The sequence below is a fragment of the Caenorhabditis briggsae genome, assembly GCF_000004555.2.
Source record: "Caenorhabditis briggsae complete genome, chrX, whole genome shotgun sequence".
NCBI lineage: Eukaryota > Metazoa > Nematoda > Chromadorea > Rhabditida > Rhabditidae > Caenorhabditis > Caenorhabditis briggsae.
Genome location: NC_013491.2, coordinates 14,515,133 through 14,534,180, shown reverse-complemented (window position 1 = coordinate 14,534,180; position 19,048 = coordinate 14,515,133). Strand labels below are relative to the sequence as shown.

At 36.4% G+C, this 19,048-nt stretch overlaps 3 protein-coding genes across 3 annotated transcripts; all 3 read left to right on the top strand.

Moving 5' to 3' along the window:
* Positions 1–716: 716 nt before the first annotated feature.
* On the top strand, positions 717–2,747 carry CBG00129 (the record flags this gene model as incomplete). Its single annotated transcript, XM_045240139.1, has 4 exons — positions 717–802; positions 881–1,547; positions 1,732–2,330; positions 2,621–2,747. The coding sequence occupies 4 exons, from the start codon at positions 717–719 to the stop codon at positions 2,745–2,747; spliced, it is 1,479 nt and encodes a 492-aa protein (XP_045091486.1).
* Positions 2,748–3,260: 513 nt separating this feature from the next.
* On the top strand, positions 3,261–4,988 carry CBG00128 (the record flags this gene model as incomplete). Its single annotated transcript, XM_045240138.1, has 4 exons — positions 3,261–3,346; positions 3,420–3,783; positions 4,478–4,719; positions 4,865–4,988. 4 exons carry the CDS (start codon positions 3,261–3,263, stop codon positions 4,986–4,988), a joined length of 816 nt encoding a protein of 271 aa, XP_045091485.1.
* A 6,023-nt stretch (positions 4,989–11,011) lies between these two features.
* On the top strand, positions 11,012–18,758 carry CBG00127 (the record flags this gene model as incomplete). The annotated part of the gene is made up of 6 exons (XM_045240137.1): positions 11,012–11,165; positions 13,924–14,086; positions 16,501–16,612; positions 17,004–17,069; positions 18,389–18,619; positions 18,663–18,758. The coding sequence occupies 6 exons, from the start codon at positions 11,012–11,014 to the stop codon at positions 18,756–18,758; spliced, it is 822 nt and encodes a 273-aa protein (XP_045091484.1).
* Between the last annotated feature and the right edge of the window lie 290 nt (positions 18,759–19,048).

The following is a 19,048-nucleotide window of genomic DNA, read 5'->3' as shown; positions in this document are numbered from 1 at the left end:
TCATTTTTTGAGATTTTGGCTTCATTTTTCAGGGCTTCATTTTTTTTTGCTCCACAAAGTGTTGTAATCTTATAATGTCGGAACCTCCCTCACCCTGGGAAAAACTTCGAGGATTGGCGATAAAACACAAGATGATATTAAGTTCTATTAGAGGTTTTACGGTAACTGTTCCAACGACAGTGGTAAAGAACATAGTTTGCCGATGGGAAACCTAGTTTGTAGACTTTGTCACATCATTAGTTTTTTCCCAAGAGCACATTCAAAGTTAGGCCTTGACGTTGTGTTTCTCTCTAGAACAAATCATCAATTGATTTTTTGAACATCTATTGTATTTTCGGTACTAATCAATTCTTCGATCGATTTTTTCGATGCGTTCAATGTTGCGTTGCGGGGGATTGTGCATTCTTGTGTTTTTCATAGTCATCGTTTTTACCTCATTCTCTTTCTCTACTGTCTGGTTTGTGTAGACGTCTCTAAATACAATATAAATTGATTTTTTTACTGTTTTTTTCCATTTTTTTTTCTGATTCTATTTTTCTGTCAGTCATTTTTTTGTCAGTGTTGCATTTTTTTTAGTCTACTTCGATGCTCATTTTCGAACCTAAATTTCTATTTTTTAATACACTCATTTTGTAACCTATATTTCTCAGCCGTGTCACTAACTTTAAACTTTTCAGACAAAGTCCTATTCGTTTGAAATTCACATACGTTGAACAATGTTAGCAGCCATTCCTGATATGGACAGAAGACTATCCTACGGCAGTTTGAAATGTGTACTTCAAAAGTTCAAGGCAAATTTTAGGTGAGTGAGTTTCATAAAAAAGGCGTTCGCTATTACTTCATAAAAATAGTTCTAACGGAGACAACGAGACATTTTCAGATTCCGACTTGCCGAGCGTCTTCCGGAAATTCGTTGTGCAGAAAAAGCAGTTCCACTTTACATCGACAAATTCACTTTTGCTGAAGAAGGTTTCAAATTGAACAACACCGAATATCAACTTGGTGTCATTTGCCAAGTTCGCGATGGTCCCGCTCAAAAAACATTCATAGGCCAAGCTCAATATGGCGGTCATCCTAGGGATATCGATCGGTTTGGATACGAGATTCGATCCTTTACGGAATTAACTCCTGGGGATATTTTTGTTCAAGATTACAATCCTCAAATGGATGCGGACGACGATTTGGAGTTTGAAACTACGGAAGAATCATTATTGATTCAACAGAACAGACTGATAGCTCTGGAAAAAGAAAAAATCGAGCTTGAACATGCACCAGAGGAGGTTGAAAATATTCCAGAAAATCCAATGGAACTAGATTTATCGGAGGAGGATTTAATAGGAATAGAACCAGAGGAGGAGGATGATTTAATGGATCCAGATCAGGTCGAAAGAGGAAGAGACCAGGTTTTAAGTCGTAAAGAACAACTCGAGAAAATCAATATAAGCATCATATATGCAAAAACGTTGTTGGCGTATATTGAATTTGATTTGGAGCGTAATCGGCGTAAGCGAGATAACCTTCCATCTCTATTTGACTTTTTCATTCAGGTAATTATGCTAACTTTATGCGCTCCATGGGGAAATCCATGAGTGAATGATTTTGTGGCAAAAATTTTTGGAAAGTAGATGTACAAATTTACATATAAAGAACAAAACATTTAAGCTCGATCCATACTATCTTTTGTAATGTAGACGAAGTGCTCTGTTGTTTTCTAATGTTTCTTATTTTCAGTTCACGAAGACTTCTCCAGATGGTACCGTCTACATCGAACGGTTCAATTACGATAAGAGTTTGATGGCGGCACGGAAATATTTGATCTGCAAATTACTCGGGAATCGTAAACCGGTTATGAAAATCAAATCGCTCGGTTTCTGGGCGCGACCAGGGGGCGGACTAGTTATTAGTCTTCCAGAAGGTATCAAGTTAGACGTTCAAAATTTCGGTACTTCTGGAAACCTGTCGGATGTTTTAGAACGTGTCGAACCTGTCCTGGAGTATCCAAACCGCCCGTTTAATCTTCTTACATCAGATAGTTTGAGATTGGAAGATGCTCAAAATCCGAAAGTTCAGAATGCTGAAGTTTTGGTGTTGTCCGACAACTGGGATGTCGATTATATTGCACTATGTCGTGAAGTACAGAATAAAAACATTGTGATTTTTTTGGGCCAAGAGATGCAGCCATTGGAGTATGGACTACTCGTCGAGGACTTGATCGAGACAAAGGGGACAGTTGGGACATTTTATGAAATCACTCAGACGGGAGAGGATAAAACGAAAGAGGCGATGAGATTTATTGCAGCGCATTTTGAGAACGTTGTTATGAGAGAGAGGTTAGTCTTGAAGTGATTTTCGAAATGTTTAAAGGAGGCGAGACAGCAAAAATTTCGGGGGCAGTTCGGGGGACAAAATCGCGCCGCGCTTATGTAGACCATCGGTCGTCAGGCGCCTTCGCGCCCCCGTAGCTCAGCCGGTAGCGGCGCTGTACCCCTGAGCTGACTGTCATGAGTTCAACCCTTCATGGGGGTTCTCTATGCAAAATATCAGGAAACTTTTAGTTCCATAGGTTTCATTATAATTCTGATTTTTTTTTTCGGTTTTCAAGATTGTTCTTATTTTCCAGCCTCATCATCATTCCACTTTCTCACCAACTGCAACTTAATGTTTCCTGCGAACCATATCTGATGGATCCGAGCCTTGTTCATTTATGGACTATGAAAATGGAAGTGGTTCAAAATCAGAAAAATTAAACTGGACTCAACATTTGTTTCAACTTTCACATTTTTCTGTGCACCAATCTCATATTGCTTTTTATCGTTTTTTTTGGAAATTAATAAATAGAATCAATCAAAAAAAAGAAGACCCAAAAAACAAAATTTCCCGGGAGAAATCCTAATTTGGGGACTTTGTCACATCATTTGTTTTTTTCCCGAGAGCACATTCCACGTTTGACATGACAATGTGTATCTCTCAAGGACGAATTGCTCATTGTTCTGTATGTCTGGACCATAATTACTGTATGGATCTGATTCTCACGTCTTGTTTGTGTATAACCTCTCTACAACATCTATTGTTTTTTGAAGATATATTGATTTTTCGTTACTATTCAAATCTTCGATTATTTTTTTTTTGATGCGCTCAATGTTGCGTTGCAGGGGGATGGAGCATTCTACTCTCCGTCATAACCATCGTTTGTGCCTCATTCTCTTCTTCTACCTCACCCAAGATCATCTTAATCGTTTGAAATTTACAGACCTTGAACAATGTCATCAGACATCCCTGATTCTGACAGGAAATTATCATATGACTGTTTGAAATGTGTAACTCAAAAATTCGAAGCGAATTTCAGGTGAGTGTGTTCATAAAGCGTTTCCTATGAATTCATAGGAATATTTCTGACGGAAACAACGAGACATTTCCAGATTCCGACTTGCCGAGGGTCTTCCAAAAATTCAATGGGCCGATAAAGCCGTTCCTCTTTTTATCTCCAAACTCACGATTTGTGAAGAAGGCCACAAATTGAACGACACCGATTACCGACTTGGTGTCATTTGCCATACTTGCAATGGTTATGCTCCCAAAACAATCATATGCGGAAATCAATATGGTCATCTAAGAGATATCGATAGGTTTCGATTTGAGAAGCGTTTATTTCCGGAGTTTACACCTGGAGATATTTTTGTTCAAGATTTCAATCCACAAAGGGGTGTGGACGATGATCTTGAGCTTGCGATTACGGAAGCATCATTCATGATGGAACATGACAGACTTACTGCTTTAGAAAAAGTAAAAATCGAGCTGGAACATGTCTCAGATGGGGTTGAAAATATTCCGAAGAAAATGGAATAAATCCAAAACAGAGTTTCAATGGAAATAAAACCAAAGAAAAATTATTATTTAATGGATCCAGATCAGCTCGACAGTCGCGAAGACCAACTCAAGAAAATCAATATAAGCATTCAAGATGCGAAAAAATCGTTGGCGCGTTTTAAATTTAATTTGAGACGTCATTGGTGTAAACGAGATAACCTTCCATTAACATATGCTTTAACTGCTTTATTTTTAAATTTTTTTGTGATACAGACGAAGTGCTCTGTTGTTTTTTAATGTTTCTTATTTCCAGTTCACCAAGGTTTTTTCAGATGGTACTGTCCACATCGAACGTTTTAATTACGATAAGAGTTTGATGGAAGCATGGAGATATCTGATTTGCAAAACTCTCGGAAATCGTAAATCGATTAATAAAATAGAATCGCTCGGCTTCCAGGCGCAGAAACATGACGGACTAGTCGTTTGTCTTCCAGAAGGTATCAAGTTAAATGTTAGAAATTTTGCAACTTCTGGAAACCTCTCGGAAGTTTTACAACGTGTCGAACCTATGTTGGAGTCCCCAAACCGCCCGTTTGGTCGTCTGACATCGGATGGTTTAAGATTGGAAGATGCTCATAATCCGAAAGTTTAGAATGCTGAAGTTTTGCAGTTGTGCGACAGCTGGGATGTCAATTATATTGCACTATGTCGTGAAATACAGAATAAGAAAATTGTGATATCTTTGGGCCAACAGATGCAGCCAGAGCAGTATGGAGTACTTGTTCAGAACTTGATCGACGCAAAGGGGACACTTGGGACATACTATGACATCACTCAACCGGGTGAAAAGGAAACGAGGATAGGGATGAGAGTTATTTCAAACCGTTACGATAACGCTGTTATGGGGGAGAGGTAATAGTTTCTTCGCTTGGCTCGCACCTTGAAAATGAAAACAGGACACATTTGCCAACTAACTGAACATTGCTCATAAATAATTTTAGATTTCGTCAGATTTCTGATATATATATTCTGACTTTTGAAATTTCTATGTTTTCAGACTCGTCATCATTCCACTTTCTCACCAACTGCAACTTAATGTTTCCTGTGAACCATATCTAATGAATCCGAGACATCATTTGAGGACCATGAAAATTGAAGTGGTTCAAATCCAGGCGAACTAGATTGGACTTGAAATTTTTTTTCAACTTTTACATGTTTCTGAACACTTATCGCAGATAATTTTTTTCGCATTTTTTTTTAAACAATTCAAACTTTTGTTGTTTTTCAAAATATATGCTTTATCGTTTTTAGCATAATTTAGTTTGCATATTTCACTATAAATTTGATGCTTAAATTCTGGACCTAAAGAGTGGAACTGTTTCATTCCCAAACTCACAGATTGAACATTTCAGTTAGAAGACCGTATTTTTCGTTCCCTAATTCGATTTTTCCCAAGAGCAAATTTCTTGTTTGACCAGACGGTGTGTATCTCTCAGGGAGCATTGCTCATTTGTCTTCTTGACGTGACCGTAATGAATGTATGACTCTGATTCTCACGTCTTGTTTATTTAGACGTCTCAACCGGCAACGTCTACTGATTTATCGTTACTAATCCCACCTCTTTGATTTTTCCAAATTTTTGGGCTCTTTTCTAGTTTAGAGGTCCCAAAAAAATTTAGAGGTCCGAAAAAAAATTAGAGGTCCCAAAATAAAATAGAGGTCCCAAAAAAAATTAGAGGTCCCAAAAAAGTTTAGAGGTCCCAAGAAAAAATAGAGGTCCAAAATACGAAAAACGCGCAGATGTTGGAATAATGTACTAGTATTTGAACTGTGCGAGTAGTTTGAGTTTTAGGGTCTTATAGGATGACATGACTACTCCTAACAATTTTAGCTCCAATTCTCTCGCATCTTGCCGATGAACCCAATTTACATATGAGGAAAATTTGGGCAATACAGTAATCACTCCGTGATTATGCTGTCTCTCAGGCTTAGATAATTGTCAGAAAATATGCATTCCCAAGCCTATTAGAAGTATAAAATATATCATCAACAATTATTTTGCTATAAGACCTCAAAACTTTAAATTCTTACACAATTCAAATTTTAATACATTATTTCGGTATCTGTGCATTTTTAAGTTTTGGACCACTATTTTTTCTTGGGACCACTAAACTTTTTTGGGACCTCTAATTTTATTTGGGACCTCTATTTTATTTTGGGACCTCTAATTTTTTTTCGGACCTCTATTCTTTTTGGGACCTCTAAACTAGAAAAGAGCCAATTTTTGTATCCTAATTCAATTTTTCCCAAGAGCAAATTGCTCGGATTGACCTGGCAATGTGTAGCCGTTGAAATTTTTTTTACCAGATGATGTTCAAAAAAGAAAAATACTAACACACAGGATCGTTATACACACAGAGAAGAAAATTGGTTTGAAATCAAAACTTACAGTAAGTAAAAATATAATATGGCTATGCTAAATGATATTTTTACAGAAAAATGTATCAGAAAAGCTTTATGTAGCAATAATCAGTAATCAATTGAACAGGGTTTATTCTTATACGCTTACCGATCAATTCATAATTCTTTGCACATATTTCTATAACTTTTCAAAAAGTTATTGTTCGTGTTATATAAGAATTTGGACTAGTGAAACTATGAATCCCGAATAATCCCAATACAAACAAAAATTTTTTTTTGTTAAAGAAAAAAAACGAGCAGAGATGCAAAGATACATCAAAGGAAATGTCGAAAAACGGAGCAAACCACAAGAATGTGTTTCAATGTTTTTTGTTCCCCTTTTTTCGTTTTTTTTTTCGAAAACCAATCAAATTTCAAACAGATACTTCATTCATCATTTCCCCGAAAACTGTGGAAAAACCTAAAAATAGAATTTAAATGTTGCGATTTGATCTTCTCTCGTCATTGAATTCTGATTCGGCGTGGTGAATAAAAATTATAAACCCCGTGTAGTCATTTCAGTTTCGTTTTGGTTTTCGACTTCTCCCGATTTCAGTTCACTCTCGTCAGTTTGCTACATACACCTTTCGTTAGTCATCTATGTAGTGTTCAACACAAAACATTGCCATAAAAGTATCATCACATGGTATAAATACATATGGAACAGAAAAGAGTTGTCTGCATAGTGTCAGCTTTCTCAATTATTTATCATCCTCGTTTCTTGTGTTTTTTCACTTCACTAGTTTTACTCGTTTATTCTGAGGCTTAGTTCTTTGAAAAAAAAAAGGAAGTTGCCCAAGGGCAAAGAAGTATCTAGAACATTTACTCAGAGCAATTGAGGTTCCCCAAACGCATTGAACCAAAATTTTGAGCCTGATATTCTCCCTGAACACGATTTTCAAAGTAAAAGTTTCCAACAAAAACACTCCTTGATGACCAGAATAAAACTTTGAGCCAAAAAAATTTCATTAACGTTTCTTCCTTTCCCTTTCCATTCAATTCTCATTTTACGTTGAGTTTCCGTTCTCTTCGAAACTCCTTTGGGAATTCAAATTTTTTTGGAATTCGCTGCTTTTTTACCTCCTTTTGGCTTCGAATTTCCCTCTTTTTGACCTTATTTTTGTCCAAATGAATTCTCTTCTCTGAGAAACCCTATTTTGCTTTTCCTTTTTTCTGACCACTGCGTTCACATCGTCGTCCATTTTCCATTAAACCCATGAAAGCAAGTAGAGGGTCAAATGGAACGCATTTGGAACGAAAAATAAGGCTCAGGCCTTTTCAATTTTCCTACCAAAAGAATGGGGTTTTTAATTTTGTGCAGCTGCACACGCCTCAAGCAATCTTAGATTTATTGGGAAAAAAAAAGATTTGGATATGGAATTTTATTTTGCCCAGTTCCTTCAACGCTTTTTTTTTGCATTTCTTGATTTTCAGACATATCTAAGACTTTAAGATTCAAAACGCTTAGAGAAGTAGTTGTGCTGGAAGGAAAACAAGAATTTAGTGTGTTTTTTCTTCGTTCCAGTTCACTTTTTTTTATGCATTGGCATATGTGCGATGAGCATTATTTATGTTACAACAACAGCCCAGCCGCTCTCATATTTCACTTTTTCGAGAACTTTTCCACATATTTTTTCTTTCATTTCCTAGTTCCGTTTTACCGGAAATCTATTCTAAATGTTGAAATTGATAAATAGTATAAATCTCTGAATTACCGGTGTTCTGAATCCACATTTATACACTACTGGTTAATAAAATATACAAAAACGGGGTTTTCGGTTGATTTTCGGCCAATTTGACTATTTTCAGAAGTCTGGAGCTCGGCTGTCAATTTTTAACCACTTTGTAAATTTTGGATGGTGTAAAGCAGAATTTGATTAAAAACTTTCAATTTACAGAATTTTGTAGAAATCCCTAGTTTTTGAGCTATTTTTCGATTTCTGATGGACACTTTTTTTGGCCAGTTTTTGAACTGAAAACATGGAAGAAGTGCATTTCAAGAATCGGAAAATATCTGAAAAATATGTTTTTTCAATGAATTCTGAAAATGCAAATTTTTCAATCAAGTTATGTTTCAAACATTTCATAAATTTCAAAGTGATCCGACACTTGACAGAAATGCTTTGGATTCCTGGAAATAGCTAAAAATCTACTGAAAACCAATTTTTGTATATCTTATATCTTATTGAGCGGGTACTGTAAATCAAGTAAGATGAAATCCAAAAATTAATTTTTGGAAATATTGAAACTTCATTCTTTTCTGTTTTCACCATCTAAATAATCATAATAAAATCTTGTTTCCAGGGTTCTTATACTACTAGCCGATCTACAAGAAGCTATCGAAATTCTTGGCCAACACAATATGTTCATCTTTGCTGCAGTAAGTGTTCAAATTGTTCTCATTTCTCCACCTGACTTTGCCCTTATGATCTGATCAAACAATTGGTTCTTCTTCCTCTGTTGCCCTCGTGTGCGCTATGTTTATCTCTTTGCGGGTGTCTGGCTCTTTCCAGATAAACTTTTCTCACTATTTTCACAATCTGACTCTAATCTGAACGTGTTGTTTTCTATTCTCTTTTGGGTGGACACCGATTTGCATGTATTATCCTTTGTGGAGAATGACTAAGACCAAATCACGTCAACTCTTTTATTCTCTCTGTTTTGTTCCCTGTTTTTGATGATTCGTTTGAAAGTCAAATTTGAAAATGTTGTTTTATGACTTCCTGAATTTGTTTCCAATATGACATGAATATACATTTTTCTTTCATTCATCATATTTTTTCTAAACATCAAATTGCCATCATCACTAATCTCACCACATATTCGAAGCAAAACAGAGTCTTATCAAAGTGTGCCCCCTTTTGAATACCAAATGTGAGGCAGGAACAGCAGATACTCAATTAGAATTCCTCCATGTGCTCTTTCCTAATACGCGCACCTCCTCTCATTCCTTTTTCTGCCTTCCTGTCTCTTCCTATCTCTGCTTTTGATACTCGTTTACATGTGTGTTCATCTTTCCTATTCTATAAAACTTTTCCATAGAAAAAAGATTTGAACCACAAAAAGAAACGCAATCTATACCTCGATTGGTTCGCTTTTGCCTGCTTGCTTTTCATTCTATTTGTCACCCCAAAAAAAATCTGCTGCGTGCTACCCGTCTCTTTCTCTTTCGGGCTCCCAGTGCAAACGTTTATACCCACTGGGTAGAGTGGAAGTTGAAGAAATGATATTCTAGAATATTCTTTTTACCATTTTCGTGTGTCATTAAGGATATATGTTCTAGGCTCACTCCGTATTTCTTCTTCTGTGTTGAAAAACAAACCCGAAACTTTCGAAAATATCTGTTCGTTTTTTTCTTTTTTTCGTTCATGTGATTGTGTTTCTCTTTCCTGTGCCGTTCTGTTCTCGTTTCTCACTTGTTGCATATTCATAGAACGTGAGTTCTTCCTCCTCTGACATGCTACGTCACATTTGTTCTCTCAATTTTTTTCGGAGGTTTCTTCTGTAAAACACCGTGTTAAGTAAACTGTTGCATTTTAGAAAATACCATAAAACCTGTAATAGAAGGGCCTCCATGATGCCAAGTCTCAGCTTAATTATCTCTGCTCCTATTCCAACTGGACATATCTCTACTCCTACTCCAACTGGAACCGAGATAAATAAGCTCAAAGTTGAATGTTAGGCGGCCTTTCTATTACAGGTTTTACGGTAATCAAATATTATAGGTGCATCATTATTTTAAAATGTTCCTTTTCTTCCACAGGTTCCAACAACAACCAAAAATTCTTTAGAGATCTTATTTAAAAAAAAAACTCAAACGTTGCGTTTCCTTCTGTTTACTTGACACACGCACTTGCCTCATCACACTTGAGCAAGTACAGCTGTTCCCAAACAGCGAGCACCCTCTTTTTTTTCAGCGAAAGTATGTGTCATTTCTCTACCAGTGTGTTGTCTCTGTCTCTCCCAGTTTCCAGCGGTTCATCAATCATTGAAGCAAAGGTCGTCGCGAAATGTTGCGATTTCAAAAAAGTTGACTTTTTCCCATTTTTGAACTACTTTTTTACTTCAGTCGGAAATTTTCTAGAAGGTATTTCTTTTCAAAAAAAAAAAACATCGGTATTTTTTTTTGGTGTTTTTTTCAAATGCGATAAGATACGCTCCAAGAACTGTGTTGCCGTTTAGACACTTATCTTTTTTACAATTTTTCTCATCAAATTTCTTTGATTAGAGAAGACACCTTTGAATTGGTACTGACATTTTTGAAATGATTTGTTTGATCCCAACTCTTTTAAGGCATTTTGAGCTTTTCCAATCTTCAACACACTTTAAATAAATTGAATCTCATTCAAAAATCAAATTTCCAAAATTAGAAACTACTCAATCATTGTTTTCTGATAATTTTCTCTTATTTCATTTTCTCTTTCTCACGATTTCTCTCTCTCTTCTTCAAAATTGTTCTTATCTTATTTTCCTGATTAGTCACCACCTCATGTCCGTACAGACAACGAATGCGTTCTCTGAATGTTTCATTTCTTTCGCAGCACTTTTTCGGGCGCACGCGCGAATGAGACATGTGTTTAGGTTACCATAAAAATTTCTCTGCTATTTCTCAATTTTCGAAATTTAGAGAGTCTATTGTTTTTCAGCCTACTGATTGTTGTTTAAATTCCTAAATCTTTTCTATCACTTTCTGAAGTAAAGCATTTGTACAATGTTTCAGGCATTTCAACAGAACACTCTCATAATGAGTACCACTGCCGCGGAACAGCCTGTTCTGGAGGTGCTCAATCAAAATGCGGATAAACCGAAGAAAAAGTTCCAAGTTGTACCAGTCCCAGGAGAGTTCACTCGTGGGAGATGGAAAGTGATTGATACCAGATTCGGATCTGCAATGGGAAGTGAGCGTAATTTCGAATGGGTTTGTTAATGATTAGTGTAAAATATGTAGGGAGTGACTGTTGCGCATCCTTAGACATGAAAGCCCAACATATGGGAATCTTTCAAAATGTTCGTGATTTAAAAGTTTTGTATGTTGATTTGAATATACGATTTCTAGAGAAAAAGCACCCCTAATTTTTGGAAACCTGTACTTTGATTTCACCTACTTTGAAACAAAATCCCCCATAATCCCCCATAACAAAATCCCCCATAGAACATTCACATCATTCTTTCAGAACGTTTCGATTTCTGCTTATAGTTTTTTTGAGCATCACATTATTGGCGCAAAAGTTGTCAGACAATTTTTCGTCGATAACTGATATTACCTGAACAATGAATCCACGAAAATGAACCAAAACGCTACAAAAAACATAGGTAAAAAACTGGATTTCATAAATAAAAATCATTTTTCCGTACAAAATTATAATTTCGAAGGCAATTTTGGTGACTTAGAACATGTTTCGAACATTTTATGCGTATTTGAAAAATTTTCCCTGTGGAATATTTTTTCAGTTCAAAATTCGAGTTCAGTTATGAGCTACCAGAGCTCACGAATGCCTTGAACAATCGTAACAGAAAAATGAGCATCCTTAAGATGTTTCCTATCAATTTCAGCTTAAAATCTTACCCAGGAGCAAAGTTATTAACGATGTATTCCAAAAAACCCTGAAAATGTCAAAAATGTCTGAAAATAATTTTTCTACAATTTGAATAGAGACGTCATTTTTGTGTAGACTGTTTTAAGACTATTTTAAAAGTTCTTAACAAAAATTATTCAATTATTTCCTATGAAAAAAGTGAGATTTTTCATTTTTCAAGGGGATGCTATCATTATGACGCGGTGTGCAAAGTGACTGTTGGTTACTGTAGCGACTGGTACTTGATTCTGGGGACACATAAATTTTTTGATATGCTGAATCGAATGGCATTAGCCGTTTTTCAGTTTTCAAGTTTTTCTGACAACTTCAAAAAATGTGGTGCTGCTATCATTATGTCGCGCACTGTAGTTATACTTTACTGCATCTCCTACCAACCTCAAATTGAACACTTTTTGCAATTTTCAAACTTTCAGAGGCAACTTTCAGATGCTTTTAAAAAGTAGGTTTGCAGTCATCACTAGCTTGAATTTTCTATAAAACTAAAGTTTGATTTCTTTGACATAAAATTGGAAAATAGATAATGGTGAAAAGGGTTGATGCACTTGTTTTGCAACTGAAAAAAATTTGCGAAAAACTGTGTAGTTTTTAGATTGCTAGAATACAGAGAATAAAACCAAAACCTTCTTATAATTCGTAATTGTTGACCATTCTTTAGAGTCTATGTCGGGTGCATTTTGTCACTATGAAAGGTTTGAGACATATCAGACAGTTTATTGAGTAAAATTTTGCCAAAACTTTTCAGCAACCTTATTTTTCCTAGGTGGATTACGAAAATTGTCCTTAAGCAGCAGCTGTCAAAATCTCATATTCAGTACCGGTCGATAAGATATTTAATAACGTGTTTTTCAGTTGATTTTGACAATTTTCAGGAGTCTGGAGCTTGGCTGTCAAGTCTCCGCTCAGTTTGAAAATTTTGGAGGGTGTAAAAGAGACCTAGATGGAAAACTGGGCTCTTTTCTAGTTTAGAGGTCCCAAAAAAGAATAGAGGTCCGAAAAAAAATTAGAGGTCCCAAAATAAAATAGAGGTCCCAAAAAAAATTAGAGGTCCTAAAAAAGTTTTGTGGTCCCAAGAAAAAATAGTGGTCCAAAACTTAAAAATGCACAGATACCGGAATAGTACTAAAATTTGAATTGTGTAAGAATTTAAAGTTTTGAGGTCTTATAGCAAAATAATTGTTGATGATATATTTTATACTTCTAATAGGCTTAGGAATGCATATTTTCTGACAATTATCTAAGCCTGAGAGACAGCATAATCACGGAGTGATTACTGTATTGCCCAAATTTTCCTCATATGTAAATTGGGTTCATCGGCAAGATGCGAGAGAATTGGAGCTAAAATTGTTAGGAGTAGTCATGTCATCCTATAAGACCCTAAAACTCAAACTACTCGCACAGTTCAAATACTAGTACATTATTCCAACATCTGCGCGTTTTTCGTATTTTGGACCTCTATTTTTTCTTGGGACCTCTAAACTTTTTTGGGACCTCTAAACTAGAAAAGAGCCGAAAACTGTTCATTTATAAAATTTTGGAAGATTCCTAGATTTCTGTTTGCCGATTTTAGAAAGAACAAAAATGTTTCCTGAAAATCGGCGGATAGCTGAAAAACATGGATTTTTTAAAAAACTCTGGCAAGCTTTCCAATCGCGGTCTGTTTCACACTCCCCAAAATTTTCAAAGTGATTGGAAACTTGACAGCCAAGCTCCAGACTCTTGAAAATGCCGAAAATCAACTGGAAACTAATTTTGTATACCTGATAGACCGAAAATGTATCGTAAACACTTCAACTCAAACCCCATTTACCTTTTAACCGTTCACTTTGATGCTGTTTTTCAATTTCTGTAAAAAATATAAAAAAGTATTTAATCGACAAAATTTTCATTTGGCTATGAAAAATATTCAGTTTACCACTTTTTGATATCTCTCACACAGACTGAATTAAATTTGCTCAATTTTAATGATTAGATGGCATTTAATTAATGGGTTCATTTCCTCTGCCCCAATTTTGGTTGTTCATCGGTTTTCTTTTTTTCATTAATTTCTTTATATTTTCAGTATTTGGAAACTATCCACCGGAAGATGAGTACAAAATGATTTCTGTGGTCCGGAACAATGTGATCACTGTGCGAAAAAAGTTCCGACGTCATCCACCCCTTCCAGAAGACGCAACAACAAAAGAAGCAGACAGCATTCGAGTTCTTCAAAAGAGCCAGCCACGGTGAGTGGGTTAACTTGGGCGCGAGAGCAGCTAATCCAAATCCAAATCAGAGCAATCACGTCTCATGATGTGTGCGCGTGAGTAGAGGAGTGAGAAATAAGCAAAAACGCCTCTGGAGAATTGACGAGGAGATGAAAAGGCGGTGGACTTCCGTTTGGAAAAACACGCCCACCAAAAACTAAATTTCAGATTTTTCTTCTTTTTTTTCAGCTTTTTGTTTGCTAGTTTTCCACTTCTTTTAGGCTAGATGTATTATCGTAGTATTATTGATTGAACTAAAGAATCTTTGTGTCATTAAAAAACTGCGAACCGCCCATGTCTCCGTAGAAAAATATAATAATAAATCACTATCTTTAATGATCTCAGAGCGTTGTTAGCGTCGTACCCACCCCAACGAATGACATTCATTTGCGCATAGTAAGTCGTAAATTATTCACCCAATGAAATCACATTAATGCCCAAAAAACCTATCAGTCGCATTGACCTTAAAAACACGTCCAAAAACGCCTCACGAATCCCCCCATTCGTTTATTCGAATTGTTTTCTCCACCACTTTGATTCCTGTCATTTTGATTTTGGCCCAATTACCTTTGCAAAATCATGTTAATGTAAGTAATACCTACTAGCTTCACTCACAAAAAATTTGTTTTTGTTTTTTGCTGTGTTTTTTTTTCCTTTTGCTTTTTTATTTACGACGTGGGGCCACGCTTCCTTTCTGTCATATATTCACTGAAAGGGGAGGTCCCAAAAAATAGAAAAATAAAGAAAAATAAAGTGAACACTAGAGAGAGAAAAAATAAAGTGAACACTAGAGAAAGATGACTAGAGAAAATCGTGTTTTTGTGGTGCTTCTTATTTTCCCATACCCATCCGAGTTCGAATTCTCTACAAACATGCCATGACATAGACAGAAAAAAAACTAGGTTGCATGTGTGGCGACTGAGTTTCCTTTTTTTTTGGCATGCCCACATGATCTCGATCCCGGAGCACTGGCTAGACCACCCACATGAGAATTGTGTTACTCGCTGAGTTTCAATATTTTTTCAGTTTCTCTGCGAGCCATGAAGCTTAACCACATGTTATTTGAGTTAATTAAAAGTTGTCTGCCTCAAGTGATAGTGCATTTCCCTTGTTGATCACACGGCTGCGCGTCACTCATACACCTGAACGAACTTCGAAGCTTTTCGTAGAATCTCTCATCATTTTTCCCATTTCGATTGTCCCCAAATCGTTTCACCCAAAAATTTATGATCCGAAAAACTGAAGGGGAAGGTGTGGAATGCCTTGGTGATCAAAAAGCAGATTGAAATAGCTGTTAAACGGTTTCGCTTCCGGTTTTCTTTCTGAAAAATCTAAAAATACATTTTCAAAAATACCATCTATTTTTTTTTCTTGGAACATGGAAGAATCGTTCCCTGTTGGTAGAAAACCTCCGTAATTTATCCATCTCCTTTAGAATCCACACATGCATTATCCCTTTATTTTTCATAAGATTGACGTCTTTGTGTTCTCAAAAAAATCTCAAAGGAAAAAGCATCCACCTGCTCTGAGCCGCGTGGATTACGGGTTTCTATGGCGCTTTTCTCCTTTTGATGCCAAGATTCCGCATCGTCTCGTGCTGTTATTTTTCGCTTCTCATCCCTTCTTCCAGTTTTCCTTTTTTCATTCTGGCGGCTTCTTTTTTTTCCGACGGAATGGGACCATGTTTAGACAAAAAAATTAAGGGAGTCCAGAAAAAAATTCCATTGTGTGTTTATTCTACATTTTTGTTGCCCCTTTTTGGTTAGTTAACATCTCATTTCCGTTTTGTATGTTTTTTCTGTATACACAATAATAATCAATATGAGCACCCTGAAAATATAGCTCGAAGAAGGAGTGGCGGCAGTGAAAAAAGTTATATCCCATATCTCTATTTTTCTCATGTTGCTGCTCAGGCGCAATTTTTGTGCTTTTTGAGTCAATGTATGTAGAGCTCGCGCTTAATACATTATGGCTTTTTGATAGGATAGTGAGGAATTAGAAAAAAAGGAGTAGGTCGAAAATGCAGTAGCAGAAGTAGTTGTAGAAGTAATAAAAGTCAATATTGGTGAAGGCCAGCCTTCTTTTTTTTGCCTCATCTTCCGTGCTTAGCCAGAGCTCCTTAGAGCTCCCTCCTTGTCTATCGCTCCTGTCCATCCCAAGCCTCTCCCCCAGCCGTTTTTCGGTGTCTCCCTCAGTTCTCACGTTGCGAAAAAAGAAGAAAAACGGGGTAGCGAGAAGTGGAAACACGGAGGCCTTTGAGGTCTCCTCTGGCGCGAAATAACCAATTTCTTCTTCCCCTCCCCTCTTCTTGCATTTTCTCTCCAGCTCAAGTGAGAGTGTGAGAAAAAAGGGGATGATGTCCACTCTCACACACTAAACGTTTCATTTTACAGCCTCGATCAGGTTCCAGTCACCAACCAGATTAAAATTCTCATCATGGACCCGGAGACCGCGGCCGTCACTGCTCAAAAGCTAGCTGCCAATGCAGTTGGGGTTACAGAAGTGGTTAGTTTTGATAATTTTTCATATCCATGGGGTGGTACTGAACATTTTTGAGAAGGCTCAAAGTTGTTCTCTCAATTGGCCTCCAACCACCCAGCGGCGGCAGCTCTTGAACGAAACACTAATGATCATTAAACAACATGGAGTACAACCAGACATCTGGGAGGAAACACGTTAATAGGTTCTTTCCGTTATTTAGTAGGGCTCACTGTTCGGATTAAGAAGCTATTTTTTTTTGGGCAATGTCGGAAACTCCATTAGTGGATGGTGTCAGCGTTTGCTCAGGATATATGATTCTTTCAAAATTGTAGGAAAAGGGATCGTCCTAGTAATTAGCCTTGTTTAAATATGAATGATATGAAACGTAAAAGTTCGAAAAATAAAATAATTCCAGGTGGGAACTTTCTTTAAAGACGGTATTGTAAAAATGAGAAGTTCGTTGAACTTAGAAAAAACAATGGTTATTTTCCAAGGTCCAGGTCATAGACACATACTTAATCCACTCGAAAAGTTTTCGTGAATTTAAGTTTTATTAAATGACCGTAAGATGATTTGCCAAATTGAAATGATTACTGTAAAAATATAAAATAAAAATGAAGCTTCATCATGGAAAAACTTTGTTATAAAAATCGTTCCGTATTCCCTTTAATTATAGCCCACCCAATATACGCTCAATCATCTTGATTGCGATGGAAGATATCAAACAAAAAAATTTTCAACAGATAAATTGTTGATTATAATGTCACCAATATTTTATCAATTGACAAATTGTTGATAAATTTTACCGGAATTGAGATATTTGAGTTTAACGTTGGCAGTTTTGGTAGGCGTCTAATAGAACAAATACGGGATCACTTGAAAGCGTAGTTCCCCGGCTTCGATTTTCATTAAAACTCACAGTGGTCCCATTTTGAAGGTTTTTGAAAAACAATTTTTTTGAGTTCAAGAGGAAAAAATCTGAAACAGCTGTAAAGGTATTGTATGTCAAAAATTATAATATCTCTTTCAATTTTCCTGAATATAACAGCTCATAATATTTTTTGAGGGACAAGTGACCGATATTCAATACAAATAAGTCAACCAAATTCAGAAATAGAATTATTTTCTGAAATCTTGAATTCGATTAAAATTTATCGATTTTTAAAAACAATTCTAGATTATAAACATCTGATTATTTACAATTTTGCAATATGATAATTTTCGTCTACATACATAGAAAATAATAGAACCAAAGGTTTCATCTGCTCAGATTGTTAATTCCGATTGTAAACAACTGGGTAGCATCACAGAGTAGGTTCACAGAAATCCGACACTTATGTATTTATCATTTATCACATGTCACTTAAAGCGTTAAGATGCACCAAGAACAATTCTGACAACTTCATGGTGATACAATACAAGATTTTCCAACAGAAACTTTCCTCACAATTCTTTTCTTTTTCCGTATCGCACAATCATCAAGTAGTACTTTACCAATTAGTACCCTTGGCGGGACCATCTCCTCAAAAACTTCATAGATTAAGTTGATTGCACTTTTAAAACAAAGCTCTTCTCTGGAGCACAAAACAAAATTACACTCACTATCTATCTCTCGTATAGGTCAGTGGGAAATCCTCGTTTCTTCTGTGCTCGTCAATAGAATAAAAAGCGCGTGTTGTGAAGAAGCCATCAGTTGTGACATTGGTCCCATTTTGCTGCACGATGTAATGAAAGAAGCGTGTCTGCATTTTTAATTCTAGACTATTTTGCTCCAATCAAAACATTTCTTTTTGATTTCAGGTTGCTCCAACGAGTGATATCACTTCATCCATGTCGTCTGTGACTCTTCTCGACACTGATCCAGCCAAGATGGACGAGACGGCAAAGCTGGCGAACGCAACCAGCAACACTGTGGTCGCTATTGATAACAAGATTGTGCAGGCCATGGATTTGGTCAAAACTCATCTCACTTTTGCTGTTCGTGAGGAGGTCGAGTGTTTGAGATCTACTATCACTGATTTGGAGGAAAGAGTAAGCATATTTGGACCGTTCGTATAGAACTTGAAATTTTCAGCTCAACGCTCTTCGTGAGGAAAACCGTCTGTTGCGCGAAAATGTCTCTCCAGACGTTTTGGCCTTCATCACTGCCAACAAGCAAATTGTCGAATAATGGTTAGTAGAAAAATGGGACTGTATAACTTTCATGGAAGTTAGATGTCTGAGTACCAAATGGATAATGAATTAATGGCTCTTGCATGAATCATCTATTTAGATATTTGATTACGAAGAATTCAAACGCATGATTAAAAATTGTGATCCCCCGCAGTTTCCAATTATATGGTTCCAATCTAACTTTTATATTTTCAGGTCTCTTCAATTCACAAAAACATTCCATGTGATTTCCGCCCGCCCGTACTTTTTCCGCCCGCCCGTACTTCCCGAGCACCCCCACGCCACCCC